At 40.5% G+C, this 20,511-nt stretch overlaps 1 protein-coding gene across 10 annotated transcripts in view; it reads right to left on the bottom strand.

Annotated features, from left to right (window-relative positions):
- The window catches only part of CadN (neural cadherin), a 1,297,121-nt gene that overhangs the window by 371,711 nt on the left and 904,899 nt on the right, over positions 1-20,511 (bottom strand). The window contains exon 1 of one of the 10 annotated variants that reach the window (XM_083139252.1): positions 3,307-3,728. The exons of the other annotated variants lie outside the window; for them this stretch is intronic. Coding sequence (XP_082995378.1) covers positions 3,307-3,358 — 52 coding nt within the window. The 5' untranslated portion in view covers positions 3,359-3,728. Of the gene's footprint in view, positions 1-3,306; positions 3,729-20,511 lie in introns of those variants that run through there. 10 annotated transcript variants of the gene reach the window in all.

The following is a 20,511-nucleotide window of genomic DNA, read 5'->3' as shown; positions in this document are numbered from 1 at the left end:
ATGAAATTGAAGGGACAATCGCACACAGACATGGACAGCGCGCAACACTGACCTCACAAAGGATTATACTGGCTATGAATTCAGAAGAAGAGGTTACATCTCTTGTTTCTTCTAGAATTATACAGTATAACCAATATAGACAGCATACAACTTTCAGAGCATACAGAGATGAATTAGAGAAACAAATTTTCTTAAAGGACTTTTTCTGTTTCAAAACCTCGTTTCGAGTATTTTTTTTCCATTTAAGGTCGCTTTTCCGACACCTTTCGACTAATCGCAACGATGAGTGGCGATTAGATGAAATTGACAAATGGTCACTCACAGAGATTAATCATGCCCAGACCGGAAATTGAATCCGGTAATTTCGGTGGAGTGATCGAAAATCGACTGCTTAACGTGCTCGGTATATCTGAAATCACAAATTAAAGGAGTTCTGGTTTTCAAATAACATTATACATTACAGTGTATCAAAGTATAGAACGGGAACGCGAGTCCATTTCGTCTCTACGTCACAGATGCTTGTAGGCTTTTTCGTTGGCGTGAACGTGAGTCGACCACTGAACGTATTAATGTATGTTCATGTAACAAGAAAATTTGGCAAAGAGGAAAGATTAATGGATTTTAACAGGATTTCATACAATAGTTAAATTTTACCAGGTTTGGTCAGATTATAAAATTAAGTGATTTACAGTAAAACGTGGTGTACGAAAACAACAAAGTGTTATTATGTACAATAACATTACAAGGGTAATAAAATGCTTCGTTTATGTGCATGAGATTTCGTTATGGATAAGCGTACGTAAACGTTCTATTTTTTTATCTTTTTAAGTGAAAATTAAATTTATATAGTTCTTTTTATAGGCCATAAAAATTTATGGTTGAATAAATAATTAGTGGAGAAGAAAATGCCATGGATTAAAAAAAACTTAAAAAAAAAATCGCTAATTTGCCTTCAGAACAGTAGACATTTGTCCAGCTTTTCATACGGTTAGCAGAATATGGAGGCTACCAAAATTCAGATTAAAAAACGAATTAACTAAAAATGACACACAACCAATTAGCTGTGTTGTTCTAGGACGAAACCTTATACGTACAAAAATATTATCATTTTATGCTCCTATTGACGCTTACCGTAAAAAATATCTAATATGGTACGATCGAGTATATAAACACTGGCAATCCTGAGGCACCTCATGATTAGAAACACACATGCTTTGAAGCCGTGGATACACAGAGATCGTAGTTGCCATTGCTTCAAAATTTACACCTCGCGATACTAAATCTTATAGCTGTAAACATAATTCAAAATAAAATGGAGTTTTATTTCTCTCTCTCAAAAATAAATTAACAGCACGTGTCACAAAGTTCTACGTTATACACCAGTGCATCTTTTGCGGATATCAGTGTGTAACACTACTATGATAATCTTAATAAAACATATTTTCACTTTAGCACTAGTGTTTCTGTACACATTCTGAACGCTTTTATGACGTAATTTGCCGTGCACCAATTATGTACTGAAAAGTGGCTTAGAAGACACCTGTAATGTACGAGTACGCCTTTCCTTCGAGAACGCTTAACACCTCTGGAATCGATGAACAACAGCTGCTGGTACTTTCATATGCTCTTGGTGTGAATCTTATTAGCTACGCAAAGCATTCAGATGATCTCAAACTTACACGCGATAAATCATGACCGGCTCCAGAGCCGAGATATTTAAGCCACCCAACTGAACCGGCAGTCCCCGGTTCAAATTCCTTTCAAAGCATGGATGTTTGTTTACGTTACACAATAAGCATGGTAGTACATTCATCGACAAGGGTGATGTAAGTAGTACGCAAACATGGGTCAAAATTTTAAATACTAAAATTTGAATGTATTTACCAACACAACAATTTTTGCAGTATGAATTATCCTGTAAGTTAAGCAAAATTACGGAAAATTGATTAATTCTGCTGTAAAAAGTTGAGAAGCAAAAGTGTGGTCCTCTACACAGAAATAAACAATACTTGGATAGCTACATCAATGTGATATTAGAAAAGAAATGTTTATCTTGTGTAATAAGATTAGCTTTGAAATCAAATCTAGAATTGAATTCACAATTTTAGCACCAAAAATCCTGAAATGTGCCCAGCTTTTGTACCTAAATTTTGATACTTTATTCATCATAAATATGTGGTAATATTAATTACATATATGCAATCCCTCCGAAACACACATTTGACTTTTTCCATAGAAACACTAAGAGATGTCGCTCATTTTTGCGCTGAAGATAAAACTTTCAGAAGAAAAACTTTAAATTTTGAAAATTCCATCTCTCCTTACACTTTAGGATGATTTGTAGAACTCTTACAGAGAGGAAAGGGAGCTTCACAAGGCCCACATTTTATCCTAACAAGACACTGGGTCTATTCTTATCAAAATATTTTATTGTGGATGCAAGATATGTTAATGAGATATCCTGTGCTAAACACAGTTCAAGAAACAAAATCCAATACAGATAAGTGTATGAGTGGTAATTTTTTGAAAATATGTAGGAAAATATGAAGAACAACAAGTGCTACTCTACCAGCAACAATCTTGATTTTGCTTATATAAAGATCTAATTTATAATTATCTACCAATGAACATATGTAAAATAAAGCAAGTCCAATTAAATTAATAATTATTATTTTGGTTAACAATTCTAAGGAAAAACTTACTTTTGCAAGCAAGTAGTAGATGATGGATAGTACGGGATGTCTATAAGTAATACAGGCATTAGCATTAAGGGCTGAGGTAAAGTAGGAGGGTGTGTTGTTGACCTCACATTACCAAATACAAAGATAGGAATATGTATGACAGGTTTCAATATAGTGTTTTAGAGGGGGAGATTTCGCTCTCTTATCTCCCTACCTCCTTCATTTTCCAAATGCATGGATGGTACCTTTAAAGAAGTGTTAGCATTTTTGTTATTTGTAGTTGCTGCTCTGCCCATTTTGGCTAATCGCAACGATGAAAAGTGAGTTTTAGATGGAACTGATTAAGGAACGTTCACAAATAATAGCCGTGGCCAGGGCGGGACTCAAACGCGTGAACTTCGATGGCGAGAATGCAAGCTCATAACTTAAAGGCTTCCTGTTAATCTTCGACTGTCACTATCAGCATATTCAGTGCTACATTCATGTTGATAAGTATTGATATTTTTAACAATAAAAACATGTAAGCAATACAAGGGTGGATACTAACTGTTTAAAGCTTTCGGTTCCTAGTTCCCTGCTACTTAGCTGACAATACTGACAGTTAACTAGAAAAATGTATACGTACCCAGATAGGTGCTGTTAGTTAACACCCAAAATACTTTCAGAGGATCTACCATCACCACGTATGGGCGAAGGACGGTCTACATATTTCCACATTCACATAGGGCATTGTGGGTAGCATCTTCGACCCCAGTCCATGCCGCAAGAGCTGGGGACCAAGGAGGACAAGATTCAGACACAGACTATATCTATTATGGATTCTTTTCTCTTTCTTTTAATAGGAGACACCACACACCATCACCATACGCCGCGGCACCACTAGAATTCAATCACAACACTTAATATTTCTCAACCCGCGCGAGGGAAAAAAAAGGCGGGAACACAAGCACACCTGATTGATTTCTCCGGCGCGGGAACGCACTGAAAATGATCACTTTGGATAGAACATGACGTGACGTGCTTTTTACCGGATCTGAGGGACGCGTGTTCGCGAGCCAAACAGGGTGCCGTCGCGAGTAAAACTAGACTTCGAATCCACGCCGCTGTGGCCCGCCTGTTGTAGCCAGTACGCTCGTTGCGGGGCCGCTGGCATCGCTAGCCCGCGCTGCCCGGAGAGTGTGTATCTGCGATCATGTATTGCGATTTTTTTATTTTTATTTTGCACACGCACTTACGCAAAATTGCTTTCTCCCCATTTTCGGGGGAATGAAGGAAAAAAAGAGGGCGGATTTTGTTTTTGCAAACCTCGTAACAAGCTGACAAAAAAACACTCCGCCAGATTATTGCAGGTTCGTATTTTCACCGACGTTTACAATGCCACCACATTTTGTCCCATATGCGGCGACTTGAAACCTGTGCCTAAACTTGAACATTAATGGAGACTAAATGGCGGGAGAAATAATTGGTTACTCGTAAAGCTTCACATGTAAGCTATTCAACTAGAGAACCAAATCACTTAATTGCTTTCCACCAAGAATAGAACTCCGATCCCTTACATGACAAGATTATGCCTGCAGTAGATGGATTATGAAACATGCACGACATTCAATTGTTTTGTTGATTGCCAAGCATCTCCATGTGGTAATTTTTTGAGCTATGGATTAAATTGTTATTTTAGATGAAATCGAACCCGCATAAGTTGGTGAGGATGTACGGAAATCAAGGACAGCTCCTGGAACAATTTGATGTGGATAAATATGACACTTATTCGTATTTGGATTCCAAAGGAAAGGAAAATCAGTAATTTTATTGCATTACGTTGAGGTAATTTGTAATGATGATTTGAGAGATTTAGTTACTCTAGATTCTGCTTCTAGTAAAAACAATGATGAAATGAAAAAGACACTGTTGGATTATTTTCAACCTAAGCATAATAGCAATGATGAATATAATTTTAACGTTCCAACAATTTATCATGCATGTTGGGAGACGATGGCAGTGGTTTAACTAATGTTTTTAGCTTCTTCAAAATAGCGGGCTCTTTCTACTGCGGAAGTTTTTAGTATATCCTTACTCTTCTAATAGCCTATGTTGTTTGTCCTGTGCAGGTCACTTGACAACCTTGCACATTTAAGGACGTTTTTACTCTCAGGTTAGGATTTTAGAGGATCCTACCCCGTAAGGAACGGTGCAAAAAATGGTCGACACACCCAAACTTTAAAATCATAAACATTTTCCAACGTTGATCTACGAATAAAACTATCGTTCTACATTAACCCAGCAACTGTTTTGTGAACAAAACTTTCAAAATATCACCAAGATATCAGCAAGGCCAGTTCCGGATATGCTTCCGAACGTTCGAACGCTAAGGTCATGCTCTTCTTCACTTTTGAAACTTCGCAAGCATAACCGAAACCATGTCCTAAGAGAGATTCTCTTCATTATTCGGCGCCAGGAAAACTTCAGAATTGTTTCAAAAACTCAAGTTTTATTAGTACAGACTCTCTATAAGTATCTACAACGATCATTATTAATTTAATAACATGATAAAGCTTCAGACATTCGATCTTTTTTCTGTGTGCGTTGTAACATATTGCACACAATACGTATGATCATGCAATAGAATTTCGATATAGATTCAAGGTTGTACCCTCTGCACAATGTTTGAGCACCCACATTTAATTAGTTCAAATTCATCTGTGCATTTTCCCATTGAGATTTGCTTGTTCTTTTATTCTGCTTCCACTCGCACTTCGTAGTCGAATCGATAGGACGTCTTGCTGTCACGAAGAAGACCCAGGTTCGAACCACGGGATGATGATTTCTGGGGGGAGGTAAAGTCGGCCGGAGTGTGGTGATCATCACAACACCTCTACAGAATGGCTGAGTTTGTGAATGTGTGGGCCTCGACATCTAACTCTGTCTTTCTGGCGAGTTGCAATGTACACGTACATTTACCTTCAGAAAAAACAAAGATTTGGAATGAACCAGCAATCCTGGACTCTTCACTTTCTTTCTTATCCTCATCATAGGTGTCCAACGTCTTTCGACGTAGACAAAAAAAAATTGATTTGGGTGGTCCAGGTTTCAAAACCAAGTAGAAACACAACTTTTTAAAGTGCTGATCCACGATTATGAGCATACTTAGCGGGAACTTACAATAGCGAGCGACAATCACTACAGGACCCTGGTTCGAATCCCGGTCTAGCCATGAGTGTTCCTTAGTGTGTGTCCTGGCATCAGTTTTAGCTGATTTTTATCAACATCGTCCCGATTAGTCTAAAGAGATAGAGAAATGACAAACCAACGAGAAAAGGTTTTGGTCCTTAAAGATCTCTTTGTCCACGAAGTTTATTTTTTAAAACATTGTTTCCCACATAAACCCAAATATTGAAATTCGTACTTATTTCATTGTGTTCCATTTTCCGAAAATTTACAATAGAAATATGATTGCAAGAATAGATTACGAGGCGACAACATTAGTTACTACGCTATTGGAGAGGTCAATATGGTGTAAGAAGCAGCACGTGGGGACACAAATATGAAAACATGGAGACAGAGAAAAAAAATAGCATAAAAACGTCGAAAACTCGCTTTTGCCTTTCGTTAAAAGTTAACACAAAGGCATCTTTGGGCACAAAAAAATGGATGAACTGCCTTAACACGAGGGCTGACGGACAACACCCTGCGAATATCATATTAGCAAAAATTCAGGCAGGCTTAATCTCAACCTCTGAAAGTTTCCACTGTAATTAGACGAACTTTGCGCCACAGTTTATAATACCTATATTATCTCCATATATTACCATCGCCCACCGGATGCTGCCCTGTTCTTGAAGCTAGAGAACGGATGGAAGAGGAGGAGGAGAGGCACTTCCTCTCTGCCTAATTGACTGAAATAACCTAAGCCGAAAATTCAAAGCATAAGTAAGCTTAAGCGTGTTCTTGATGGAGCCGAAGTTTAAAATTAAGATGATAATTGAGGACCGCCGGGGATGCTGCGTGGAAAAGATCCATTATGGCTAAACTCTCCATCCTTCACATATTTCATGCAGGCAGGAAGGGAAGCACTGAGAGGAGGAGACTGGATGAATGGTGAGAAAGATGGAAGCATTTCTTTCTTCATTGGCTACATACGGATGAGAGCTGGACCACTTTTCGCGCGATATAGAGTTCGGAACAGGGATGGCCAGAAGTGGATTCTGACACATCCGTTTCCTAATTCTCCTGTTTGAGATCCGTGTACCCGCATTCTCCTGTTCTACATCCGCGCACCCGCATTCTCCTGTTCTAGATCCGCGTATCCACATTCTCCTGTTCGGGATCCGCGTACCCACATTCTCAGTTCTGAATACGTGTTACACGGTTCTCACTGCATTCCGATATATTTGGAACCGGATAACCTGGAAGAACTATTTTTCACTATGCATTTTCGGGGCATGGCTGTTTCTCAGTTATAAGTGTAGTGTTAAAAATGGTATAGGTTTAATTTATTTATGCGTGAAAGAAGTTGTGTGAATTAGAATTAGTGAAAATAATATTGTTTGAAGTTTGGAACCAAAAACAAAAATGTATGGTATTTGTTTTTTGACAAAATTATTCGTTATTTGGTGCTAGTGAACAATTGTTTGTTTCGGACTTTTTTTTTTTTTTTTTTAAAAAAACATTTGTTCACCAGTATAATTTTATTTGGCTATTCGAAGACAAAAGCTCAATTGATTCAAAATGGTCACTGGAAATGTTAGGCAATCAGGAGGTCTTCAAAATTTCGTAAGAGATTCTGGATCCATTCCCGGAGATGCCTTACATTTTATTGCAGTTCAAAACAAGATAAGATTGACTTCAGTGTAATAAAGAGTTTGTATGGATGAAAAAGCGGAGTTTACGAAAAAAAAAAAAATAGATCCAAGCGCGTAAACATACAAAGATGTGTGGCTAAAATATCTTCAGAAAACATTAGCAAAATCGCAGCGGATTGAATAAGTCTTCCAGGGCATTTCATCCGAATTTAGTAGAATCAGTTTTGTTAACAGATATTTGCCGCAGAAATTAATGAGAGCAAGCAAGACCTCGGAACAATGATTCCTCCACCTGAATACCCCATTAGGCGAAGGCATACATCAATATGCGCTGGTTCCATTTGATTCACTCGCGGTAGACCACTTTGTAAGCTTGAAGTGGCTTCTGGAGGAGAGAGAATGGGGGAGTAAAATTCCTATCGTAACAAATGAACATGTTCCCAGCGGTGATGTCGTGGAAGGGGGGTAATATTTGTAACGGGATGTTGTAACCAAACAGGAGGAAACAATAGAGTTGCACAGCCGAACAAACACCAATGTTGCAGAACCAGCGAAACAATATTTTTCCCAACAATTTCCTTCTCCATCCTCTATATTGTTGTTCGCGGTCAAAATATTACGGAGCTGCAGGGATTTAAAAAAAAATACAAAGCGCCTTTTTTCCACGAATTCGAACATCGAAACGAGTAGTTCTGTATTCATTGTAGACATAATGTGAATCCCTACAGACACTGCACAACTATAAAACGGTGACAGAAGCAAAAATCGATATTTGGAGAAAAAAGGGGAAAAGAGTGGGCGACGAAATAAGAGTTCAGAGGAAAGGGTAAATATCTAACAAACAAAACAATAAAATAGCGGATGACAAGCTCGTTTGGACAAAATAAGAGAGAAATAACGTACCTTCATGTCCATACGGACAATTATTAATACGCCGATTCAACAGGGTGAGGGATGAATTAAATAATTTGTGTTTGCGATCTCTGAAATCCCTTTCTCTCATGTTTCTGTTCGGCCAACATGCTCGAATTCCCAGCTTCTTTTCAGGGACCATCCCCGAAAAACATTCACATTTTATTGTGCCATAGAGTCTATTGTACCCGCATGGACATAACACAATATAATCGCAAACTGAAGAAGCATTGTCTCCATTGGGAGGAGTGGAATGTAATGGCGAAACGTGCGAGACGCTGTTTAGTTGTTTGTTCCGCGATAATAAAAATAGTTCGTGCGCATATGCTTCGAGCTACTAACTCCGAAGCAAGGAGTCCTGAACCAGCATCACGAGAGGAAAACTATGATCTATAAAGCCAATGGGAATATATGTCAACAGAAGTCTGGTGCCCAGTTTCATAGAAGCAATACAACTTCAATATAATGTTCCTTTCATACAAGCTGAAGTCCCTTATTTTCCACATGTAACTTGCAATACACTGCACATAAGCGAAACAAATGTGATTTATTATTTGACTTGTTTAGCACAACAGCTTGTTACCTGCTGCTGCTGTTGTATATTAATTCCTTGCCTCATAACATTTTTCATTCGTTCAGTCCAATCCCTTTTCGCACAGATTTAGGACTGCCCACTGACAACCATATTTTATCTTGCATATTGTCCGAAAACGTTCGTTAGGATTGTGGTTCAACCTGCCTCTGAGCTACAGTGTTTAATCCTCGTATATGATCTATTACGGATCTCCAGGGCTCGTTCCCGCAGGAGATATACTCACCGGTAATAAAAATGAGGTCACCTACATCCTAAAATATGCGTGTTGCCTAACTCTATACGGCGATGGTCCAACTTCGATAGCAACTTTTTTAATAACTACCGCCGCGAAGTTAGGCAATCCAAACGCATAGCAGTGAAGCGAGTATTTCAGACTCTAGGTAACCCGTTATCATTGCTGATGACTGTACAATAAAGATATATCCGAGCCACTGTGTAAACTCGAGGAGGAATGCCTAAAAGTTAGTCCAAATATGGTAATCAACTTTTGCCAATCACAGCTTGGTGACAAATACAGGGTTCTTAAAAAAGAACGGGACAACGTGGCAGAAAAGTAACTAATTAGAAATTGGGAAGATATTCCAGTCTTACGTCGATGGATTTTTTGTTTGGGGTTTTTGCCAAAGACTTTGTGTGTGTCCCAAATGAGAAGACATGAAACCAAGTCGGTCGATAGATGCTGGAGAAAGTAGGGAATGACTGACTGTCGTCTTGACTCGTGTACGGTTGCCCGTGGACCCTATAGTAGTCTTACAACTGTCACTATGAATTCTCAAGACATGTAAGCTCTCATGTGATACCTCTTTTCGGTATACAGGGTGTCGCATAAGTAATAGCGCAAACTGACACAGGTAAAAGTACACGATAATAGAAGCAAAAAAGTCTACGTAATCATGGGTCTGCAAACGAGCCGTTTTCGAGATAATCGCGAAGTGTGATTACAAGCCGCCACCGACTTCATTGTTCGTAAACGTCGTCCTAGTTGGTAAAATGCTAATAATACAGTAAGAAAAGTCATTGGAGATCTTATTGCTTTTATTGAACATTCTACCTACTCTAACAAACGTAAGTATGTTACATGTTACAAGTACTGCACACTCGTAACTATTAAAGGTGGTGTTCAAAGTGTCGTCCTTGCATCTAGATGCAATACTGTACGCGATTCCGCATTGAGTTTCGAATTCTTTCGAACATCCCCGGTTCATTTGGGAATTGGTCACAAGCATGTACAATTCTCTGTACTGATTGTTTCCATCCTGTTTGATTACAACGCCACCTCTCGGAAATGATCTGTTTTGCAAACAAATAGCAAACCCCAGAACGTGCAAGGAGTAAAGCACTCGGGTGTTTACAAAATGCAATCAGTGACGGCTTCTAACCACACATTCGCACACATTATTAGCGTTTTACCAACTAGGACGACGTTTACAAACAATGAAGTCAGTGGCGGCTTGTAACCACCCATTAGCAATTATCTCGAAAACGTCTCGTTTGCGGACCCATGTTTACCGAGACTTTTTTGCTTCTATTATCGTGTACTTTCACCTGTGTCAGTTTGCGCTATTACTTTTGAGACACCCTGTAGGATCAATACTGCTATTATTTTTTGAAATATTTATGCACATGTAGGCTAATCGGGTCTGGACCTAGAGTTTAAAGTTGGATCCGAACCACTGTGCAATGCGCCCCTTACGGGAATCGAATCTGGGGTCCCTTGATTACAAGACGACGGCATTACCTCTACGGCATCGGGAAGGCCTGCTGCTACGTAAACTATTATTTGCAGTATTTGTGCACATAGTACTTACAAAATTATATATAACTCAGATAAATTCAGGAATGTTGCTATTACGTAGATATTTCTCAATTTGTATGCGAATTTTCTCGCTTCTGCAGTGTACAAAAAGCTTTAGAAAAAAAAAAAGAGTTATTTCTCCCCACGACTTGGCAAACAAGTTTACATTGGGTACCGTGCGGGGTGCATCGAGTCTTATAGCCGATCTTATCTGTCTCTCCGGGTAGTACGAGTAGTCTGTATTGAGTGACCTCCCAGTTTTTCTCTCGACGCTAGATCAACTATTAAATTTGAAAATTTTCTCCGGGAATCGACCCAGTAGACGCTTGATATCAAGTTATTCATTCAGCCAAGCTAGAATACAACAAAATAATTTATGAACGAATCAGTAGGTTTCGGATTTGCACCTTCAATGAACTCAATTTCTCTCTACTGTGGGATTTTCCGGTAATATCCTTGCGGATATGTAACCAACTTGACTACACTGTTGTTCGGGTTGCATAACTTAAAGGATGTTTTATGTTCAAAAGTCAATTGTGTTTCAACAGTTGCTGTTTGTTCTACATACAAATCGTGCTGATTAGCTGGAGTAGTGAGTTTTTGTTCCCCTGGAACTGGATAAACAGAACTCTTGTCACCCTGCTTATGATCGGACGCCTTACTCTGGAAATGATTAACAAGCACGAATCAGAACTCCAGCTACTGGCTTCCACTGCGGAGATCGTGGAGGTGGGAGGAGGGGTAGAACCACCTAAAGATACCCGCTCAGGAATTGGGATCTAGTCTCCGAAGTTAACAACCAACTGCAGAGAATAAACACGCCCTCAGTGTCTTGCGGTTGATGAGGAGCTCTATTATCTACAAACGACTCTCTCTCTCTCTCTCTCTCCTTTCCAGCATCCCGCTCTTTCTGTCTCTCTCGGCCTGCGGAGGCAGTTCTCTAGACACAGACGGAAGTTAACCACTCCCGGTCAAAGAACAGCGGCACCTGATTGTGTGGGCCTGTTTGCGAAACGTCCAACATAGGCTTAAGAGACATCATCCCCTACTGCCTTGCCCCTGGGATTAGACTCTCGCAAGCCTCAATGCGGCAGGTCCTTTTGTGATCTGTGGAAAGTATCAACTGCCGGGTACCATTTTCTCCGCCGCGTAGTCACCGAAACTATTTGGCAACATTTGAGCCGCTTCGCGAGTGTATGGATCCGGACTAAATCCTTTGTCCCTTCTGCGGGAATGGCCTTCCAGATTATCTGCATCGATTCCCCACACGGGATATCTTGGCCGGGAACCTTGCTGGAATCTTTTCCACGCATCTCGTCCCGATGTCTATCCGGGATGAAATTAAGGGAAATCGCTTCGCTTCGACTTTCTTCATTAAAAGCTCGTTACACGAGCCCTTGTTTGAGTCTAGCATGAATGGTTCTTGTCATGTAAATTCGATCGCCTTTCCAAGGGGATGTTGCAGGATCCTGCAATGCAAATGATTTTGAAATTCAAGATAAAAAGCACTTACGAACTGCTTTTTTCATTAGTGAACCACATCAGATTTGATTTAGTTTATTCTAGTTTGCCTTTCTGGCACAATGTTGACTAATCTCCAAGATTAGGACCATTGGCGATAAGATGATACTGATGAAGGGACAAACATATGTCGACAACACAAGCCCCACAGCACAGCTGTAAGTCAAGACGCCAGAGACTCGTTAGTCTACAAAATGCAGTCCAGGATGTACTACTTGCAGGAGAAGACATTTGGGTGCCTTCAGAAAGGGTCACTCCATACACTCCTGAACCGTATCAAAAGTTTTCTGTTGTTCAATTCAAAGTAGTAGCGTTTGAAGAATGTATACAGTAAACTCTCAGTATAACGAACATACCTTTGTATTTATAGTTTCTTGTGCAGTAATGAACCAACGCTTGGTTACAGAAAACATGAAGACTGCGATGCTAGTTGATCACCTAAGAATTGTTCCTCAAATGGAGTTCACACGAAAACCAAGTGAAGTAACGTGTATGCTGGCTCGGCCGAATTTTCGGACACCCAGTAAAGTTTGAGAGAATATAAAGGCCAGGTATCGAACCAGGAATTCTACAATTACAAATCAATACCCTTGCCAACTATAAACTGATCTTGACCGTTCCTTTATCCTATTATCACGCACAGTGTGTAAAAAAGCAGGGTAGAGTGGCGTATGTAGTTCTATCAGAGTTTCCGTGAATCCAGGTTCGAATCCCTGCCTCAAATGAGCACTCAATTTCATTTGCGGAATTCATTGTCGTACTTTAGTACATTCCATCAAACAATTTCCCCTCTATCGTCTTGCAACGTTGGAGTCACCCCTAATAAGGGTTGTTTACGTTTCGTGGGAAGTAACCAAAGTGCAAGGATTGTTTACAGGTTCCCCTTTCTTTGTTCCTCCATCGTCTCGCTGGAAGATGAGTTTACGAGAAGATTACGCCGATAACAAGGCGAAAGAGAGTGGAGGAAGATGATGATAAAAAGGGAAGGTTGTTCCCATGGTAACCTCGAGAGAAAGTTTGCATTTTTACCATCATTCTTGACGTTAGGTGATGCGAATCATTTGTATTCTATTGGGAGGCCAGCGACAAAGCCCAATAATTGGAAGTTATTGATATTGCTTGCATATAAATTGCCTGTTTGTCTCCTAGAGGCGATCAAACTCGATTTTCAGACTCCCACCGAAGCTGATGGCGAGATGAAATCAGTGTTTTTTCACTCCCATAATTACCCTTTGTTAGTTAGATCACGACAAATATGATGCTGTCTGATAACCACACCGTTGAGGATTGCAAAATTCGTGCGGATACCTGTGTGTAGATGCATATAGGTTGAAATAAATTGTCTTCATGAAAATATGATTGTATTTTAATGCATCCTCAAGGTCTACATTGAAAATCCATCCTCAAGGAAGGAAAAGGACGGAAGTAAATCAATGCTCAAAAAAAGGTGAAAAACGATGGAAGAAGAGAAGGAAGGAAAAAAAGGAAGGGAAGAAAAGAAAGGAGGATGGAAGGGAAGAAACAAAATACGGACAAAAGGAATAAAAGTAAGGAAAACAAGGGACGAAAGGAAAGCAAGAAAAGGAAGAAACGAATAAAGGAAACAATGAAGGAAGAAAAGAAAATGGAAATCAGAAAAGAAAGGAATGGCAGAAGGAAAGGAAGCGAAAGAAGGAGGGAACAAAAAAAGAAGAAAGAAAGACAGGAATGGCGAATGGAAGGGGTTAAGAAAGTGTAAAATGAAGAAATGAAAGAAAAAGGTACGAAAGGAAAAAAGGAAGGACGAAAATAGAGAAAGGACGGAAGGAAGAAGAGAGAGAGCGAAAATAAAAATGGAGAAAAGGAAATAAACAAACGACTGGAGAAAAGGAAATAAACAAACGACTGAAGGAAGTTAAGAAACGACGGAAGAGATGACCAAAAAATACTGAAGAAAACAAAGAAAATGAAAGAATGAAGGAATCATAGATACAAGGATATATCTTGGAACAACGCTAAGAGGGAATTGAACCCACAGTTACGTACATCAATAGGAGGCTTTGTAAGAAATTTGCATCATTATGAGCCACAAAAATCCACAATTATCACATGAACTGTGTTCATTCAAAATCACGAATAGTCCGACATGTATGTAAGGACTAAACAAAACACGTGACAACCCTTATTAAAAAAAATACAAAATACTTTTATGGTAATTAAAGTGCAGGCCGTTAAAGCCTACTTCGGGAAAAGGCTCACTTCAAATCAATGCCGCTAACCTTACTGGTTAGCGGTATCTGTCCATTTTATGCACAGATAGGCTATAAGAACTGGACCTACAGTTTAAAGTGGGATACGGCTCTTGATTACGAACCCAAACATGGGACAAATTACTGGAGAGAGATTCAGATTACACCCAGGTTGAGAAATATAAGCAGAGTTATCCAAATTCCTATTTATGTGCTCAAAAACGCGGTACTTAATTTGGGGGGAGGAGAAAGAGAGATTAGTTTGGATATTACATTAAGTCTACCTCAGGCACAGATAGGTTAAACAGGGCTGGACCTACCGTTTGAAATCAGAACGGAACTGCTTATGTGCCTCCATTGGGCAACGAACCCGGGACACCTTGATTAAAGGCGACGACGTTGCCACTACGTCATGGAAAGAATAGTATATTATATATTGAGGGTATCGTATATGATTGGTTGATTGATTTTGATTATTTATTTCGCCTTTCTTCCACTTTTGTCTAATCGCAAAGATGGAGATGAACGATATGATATGATGAAATTGATGCCCAGGACGGAAAACGATTCCGAGATCCCTAGCATCGTAGCGCAATGTGCTAACCACTTCGCCACGGAGGCCAGCAAGTTTCATATAGGATTGACTGATTGTATTAAATTATTTTACGTCGCACTTCAGCCACTTTTCGTAAAGCGGACGATGAGGATGAGTGATATGAAAGTTGACATTCACGAAGAACACCCATGCCGGAATTCGAACCTGGGATCCCTGGCGTCTACGTTAAAAATTGAGAACGAAAAGTGCGCATGCATATTTAACAATTTACGTTGCTCACACTTATTCTGTGGAGAGTAACATTTCCTACGACGCGGCAAGACGACTGAACAAAGGATCTCACGACCCCGTCCACGTACGTGCCGGAACGGTCCCTTCGCAGGGCCTCGGGGTGCTTTTGCATTAACGAAACGCTGCCGGGAACCCGTTTAAATAACGCATTGTTCTTGGCGGTGAATGACGTTCAGTTCCCCAGACCGCCATTGAATTGCAACAATAACGCTGAGTACCCAGAGCGAGCACTTTCCAGTTATAGCGAACGCAATTCTCCACCAACGCTGGTGGCATCTTCAGGCAGATTTTGTAACTACGTAGCAGGGAGAAATTTCCATTCGCACGACTCTCTCTCTCTCTGCAGCATATGCTAATATCGAATCAGCTGTCAGTGTTACTATAAGAAGGACCAGTCCCTGAAAAACATTTCTTTACAAACATATCTATTTTAGCTTCAGCTATATTGCAACGAACAATGCGTTTTTAGTAGAAGCACATAATCATGTTGAACACATTATAGGGGGTTTCCGAACGAAATGTCACGAAACCGAGATTTTGAATTCTTATACAAAACTAACGTACAAAAACGTAACCTACCCATCTTTCTGTACAATAATTTCAAATCCTTTCTTTCATCTAGGCATTCATTGAATAACAGACAGATGTAGGGTACACTAAATACTGCCCTCTGGCAGGACCAATGTTGCCAGCACACCTCATAATTTCGAAAAATCATACTTTTTAATGAATATGCCATAATTAACCCTATAAAATCGTCTGCAATGAACAAAATCCGTAATTTTTATTGTTCTTTTACCAATTCGATAAATACCCGCAGAGAAAATTTTTCAAGCGACTCCACAGCTTTCTTATATCCATGTTGGTTTTATTTCATACGGAAGTTTTTTTACACCATAAAAACTTTTCCCGTATACTAACGTTCATGTAGAGCATGAATTCTTTGTTTAAAGTTTATTATACTGGCTATATGTCCAAACGCCAGGGTCTCGCTTGTCTGCAAAATGCAGTCCACGGTGTACTAAGTGGACGAGAGGTTGATATTTGAACACCACCTCGAGTAACTTGTAACTAATCTTTTGTTATCGTTTCTTCGCCTCTTCGTGGAACTGTACGGTAGAAATGAATTGCGATTAGATGAAAGACACATGCGCAAGGCAGGACTCGAACTTGGATCCTTTCTAGCGAGAGCTTGAGTCGACCACTCAACATGCTTGGTCTACGGAACATCCCGTGCAGTAATCAGTGTTCCACCTTATAAACAATTTACGTATCTGGCGTTCTAATTTTTGTGTGAAAGCTGGGTTAATTTTGATTAAATTGTTATTACCGTCAGCTGTCTGCCACTTGCGGCAAATCGCAACGATGACATTTTTGAAAGTGCGCCGACAAAGAACACGCATGCCGAGACTGGGATTCGAACACCGAACCTCTGGCGTCGTACCGCGCTGTGCTGACCACTTCGCCAAGGAGGTTTGCAAAAGCTGGGCTAAACCAAAGGGTGCAAAGAACAGCTCAACATAAATCATTACAGGCGTAATCCACCAACACACTTCTTCTGCTCCACTTCAACAATTAATTGCTTTCTCAGGGCCTCGAAGCAAATGGGAAGGTTTCACTGTCAATGCGCCTGAAGTTTCGAAACAATTCATAACGCGCCCACAGCAGAAAACAAGATTGTAATATGGTTCAGAGGATGTAGTATTTTCCATCCAAACCCCCGGGTGCGACAAAGTTGGGGATTTGCCCGCATATTTGCATCTTCGGAGTAGACAAGATATGAAAATCAATTTAATGCTTCGTCAGGGTCCATTTTCATTATCCAAACTTCAGACTTCCGCTTGAAGAGCACAACCGGCGGGCAGCCAGGCGCACGATGACATGCGGGCGGAAGGAGAAAAGGAACGACCGAAAAATCGAACGAACTGTTAACATGAAGTGCATGTTACGGGTTACGAAGAGGGAAATGTTGAAGCTGAAATAACCAACGTCAAGCCATCTCCTCTTTATGCCCTTGTGCGTCACCAAGCAAAAAATGGAGAAATTTTGCAGATGATATTGTGAACAAGATCTCATCTCAGAGATGCTTGAAAGTGATAGAAACGGTGGTCTCCTCATCGGTATTACGATACTTGCTTCAAAATAAATTAACCAATCTATCCGCAATATCTCAGAATAAAAGGCAGATCTCTCCATACAGTTCGTCGGAGGATTCGGATTAATCTCAAATTTTTATACAGTGTTTTCCCGAAATACGTCTCCGAACCTCGTGCCTGGATACATCTATGAAACGCTCTGAATTGGCTCATTGTTGCACAACCATAGGAAACATTTACAATACAGGATCTTTGGTTGAAAGTTTACATCGTGGAGAAGTATAACATGAACAAGGACGCATGTTGGGCGAAAGTACTGTGTGGTTCAAGAAACTTTGCGATATAATTACAATTATACAAATGTAATCACGTGCTTGTTTTCTTATCGTAAATAAGATAAGAACCAACTGTTGGGCGAGTCTGTATCAACAATGAATTTCAACCATAAAAGGTGGAAGAGCTGTGGAGCATCAAAAAACTTTCGTCTAGTTTTGTACAGTCAGCGGCAATAACAACACACGCAGATCCTGAAATACTCGCTTCACCGCAAAACGTTGTGTCTGTTGCATAACTCTACGGCGAATGACTAAACCTGCTATGGAAAAGTTATTAAAATTCGCTCTTCGCCGTATAGTTTAGGGGAGGAGATAAAGTTACGCACCAATTGTGCATTTATTTCAATATCGCTCGAATGGGCACTGCTACTAAAAAAATAACCTGGGTGTACCAAGAGTATGAAATCCTCTCCATGTTTCAAGTGGAATCGTTTTTTTATGCTGGACACGATGTTTGAAACATATGAAATAAAGAATTTTCGGATTCCCATGTATTCCTTATGGGGAATCAACTTCAATATCAAGTTATGGCTAATCAAATGGGAGTTTCGACTTTTCTGCTTGACAATCACTTCTTCAAAGTGTCCTCTTCCCATTGATATCATTTTCTATTCCATCGGAAGTTTAATATTCCCAAGATAACGAATCAAATAATACTCCCATATGCCCGATGCATTTCTCCTTGCTTCCTGGCAGTGTTGCCAAACCTGGTGCGTATAAATTTCACCTTAAATGGAGTTAAAACTGATTTTCAAGGAGCTAGGTTTACGAAGTCTGGATAAAGTGCTTCCTAGGGTAATGTTAGTTGTCAAAGGGGGTGGGGCGCTGCTATTACCGTCAACTCTAAACTGTTGACAATTTATTCTTAGTTTTCACCATCTAGATCCGGCGTTGTCACCCATCTCATGATAGTATGAAATCGAAAATAAAGGATTCCGCGGTGGCTCAGTCGGTAACGCGTCTGACTACCATGCTCAAGGTCCCGGGTTCAAATCCGGGAACTTTTCTAACGTTGGAAGCGGCCCCGGCGCCCACCCAGCGTCGAATAACATGGGTACCTGGGGAAACCCTGGGGGGTAAAGGCGGTTAGGGGCGTGATGCTGATCACATCACCCCCACTCACGACCGGATTAAGAAAGTGTGGGGCGTTACCACCACACCCCCTATACGCCTTCATGGCGTGGTGCTAAGCACAGGGGAGCACTTTACCTATACCTTTTTACCTGATAACAATATTATGCCAAGTTCATGTCAAACACGGCGGTATAAAAGAAAGTAGCTGGGGATATAAGAGAGGATGGGGCGACGCAGCCAATAAAACAATATCACGTGACGTGCAAAATGTATAATCCTGGCAAAAGTTGGTCTATGTGGGCCGGAACCAGTGATGGTATCATAGTGGAGCACGGGGCCGGGCGCCCCAGTTCACAGCCAAACGAGTGCACGAAATAGCCAGATCTGGCTCCAAGAGAGCTAAGTTGGCAACACTGACTCGGAGGGAAAATCCGGGAGGAGACTGTCCCGCATGCCCTTAAGCACGTACAACACACTGCAGTTTCAGCATCTACATGTCCCAGTTTTCATTGCTTCTGACTGTACATGCGATATTAGCACTTAGGGAACATGTGATTGGATTTTCAGCGTGAGTAATAATGTCGGGGATATGTTGGAAGAGCAGAAGCTGTTCTTCACGTGTATGGACAACGATACTGGATGAACGTGTGTACCAAACGTACAACGAAGATCCTTCGGATGAACATGCACTTCAGAGTGGTACCCGGATAGACACGGAACTAGCTTTTGGTAAAAGCCAGCACTTTTAGCATTGAAATCCGTAGAATGGAAATCTGCCACCACGGACGAGGGGACAGTGATTAACTAAGGGAACCGACTTCGGTTCATTTAATTGAGGAAATCCGCACTGGAGAAATTCTTCTTTGCTTTCTTCAGGCTGTCCAATTATAAAATTCCTTTGTCCCACTATTTACATTTTAAGGCGTAATGACCTCCTTCATATTGGATTCAGTCTTTCAACACCGCTGGAACAGGAGAACCTCATGAGGATATGTTAACGATGTTTACATAAGACATTGCATAATAACATCAGTCGTGTGAAGTTTCCGCAAGTACTCTCCTGCTTTCTTGAAGTTGAAGGAAAGAGGACGACGTTCGCAATAACTGATGCAAGGAGAACAGAAGTACTTGTTAAGAAGAAAGCATTTTGAAAGCTGACAAGGCCCATACATTGAGCAAGCCGATCGATAACCAACGAACGGCTGGTTATGCTGCGAAACCGTCGTCGTGATTTACGAGGAAAGGTGAGAGGTAAATCCTATCAAAGGAGAAGAGTTTCCCGAGGGATCGTGAGGAAAGCGATTCCATGTTTGGAAAACCGGAATGCACGTATACATAGGGACCACAGAGCGGTGACGCAGAGATCAAACGTTCGTTTACGCTGTCGAACAGCATGTTCATTCCCTACGCTATGACAATATAGTTTTCGCCTGGTGGTTAGTGTACAATATCTACGGAGGCGTTTGCTGAATCTAGAGAGATTAAAGCAGCGTACGAGGACGTCCCTCGTCTATTAGATAATTTGCTTCAAACATGATTATTTTGTCTACTCATACAATAATTAAACATGAAGCTTTTGATTGATGATTGATTTGGTTTACTTCGCTTTTCTGCCACTTTTGGCTAAT

This window comes from Lepisma saccharinum, chromosome 17, assembly GCF_977018435.1.
Source record: "Lepisma saccharinum chromosome 17, izLepSacc3.1, whole genome shotgun sequence".
Taxonomy (NCBI): Eukaryota; Metazoa; Arthropoda; class Insecta; order Zygentoma; family Lepismatidae; genus Lepisma; species Lepisma saccharinum.
The sequence above is the reverse complement of the archived record's forward strand: the minus strand, read 5'-3'. Positions and strand labels throughout refer to the sequence as shown.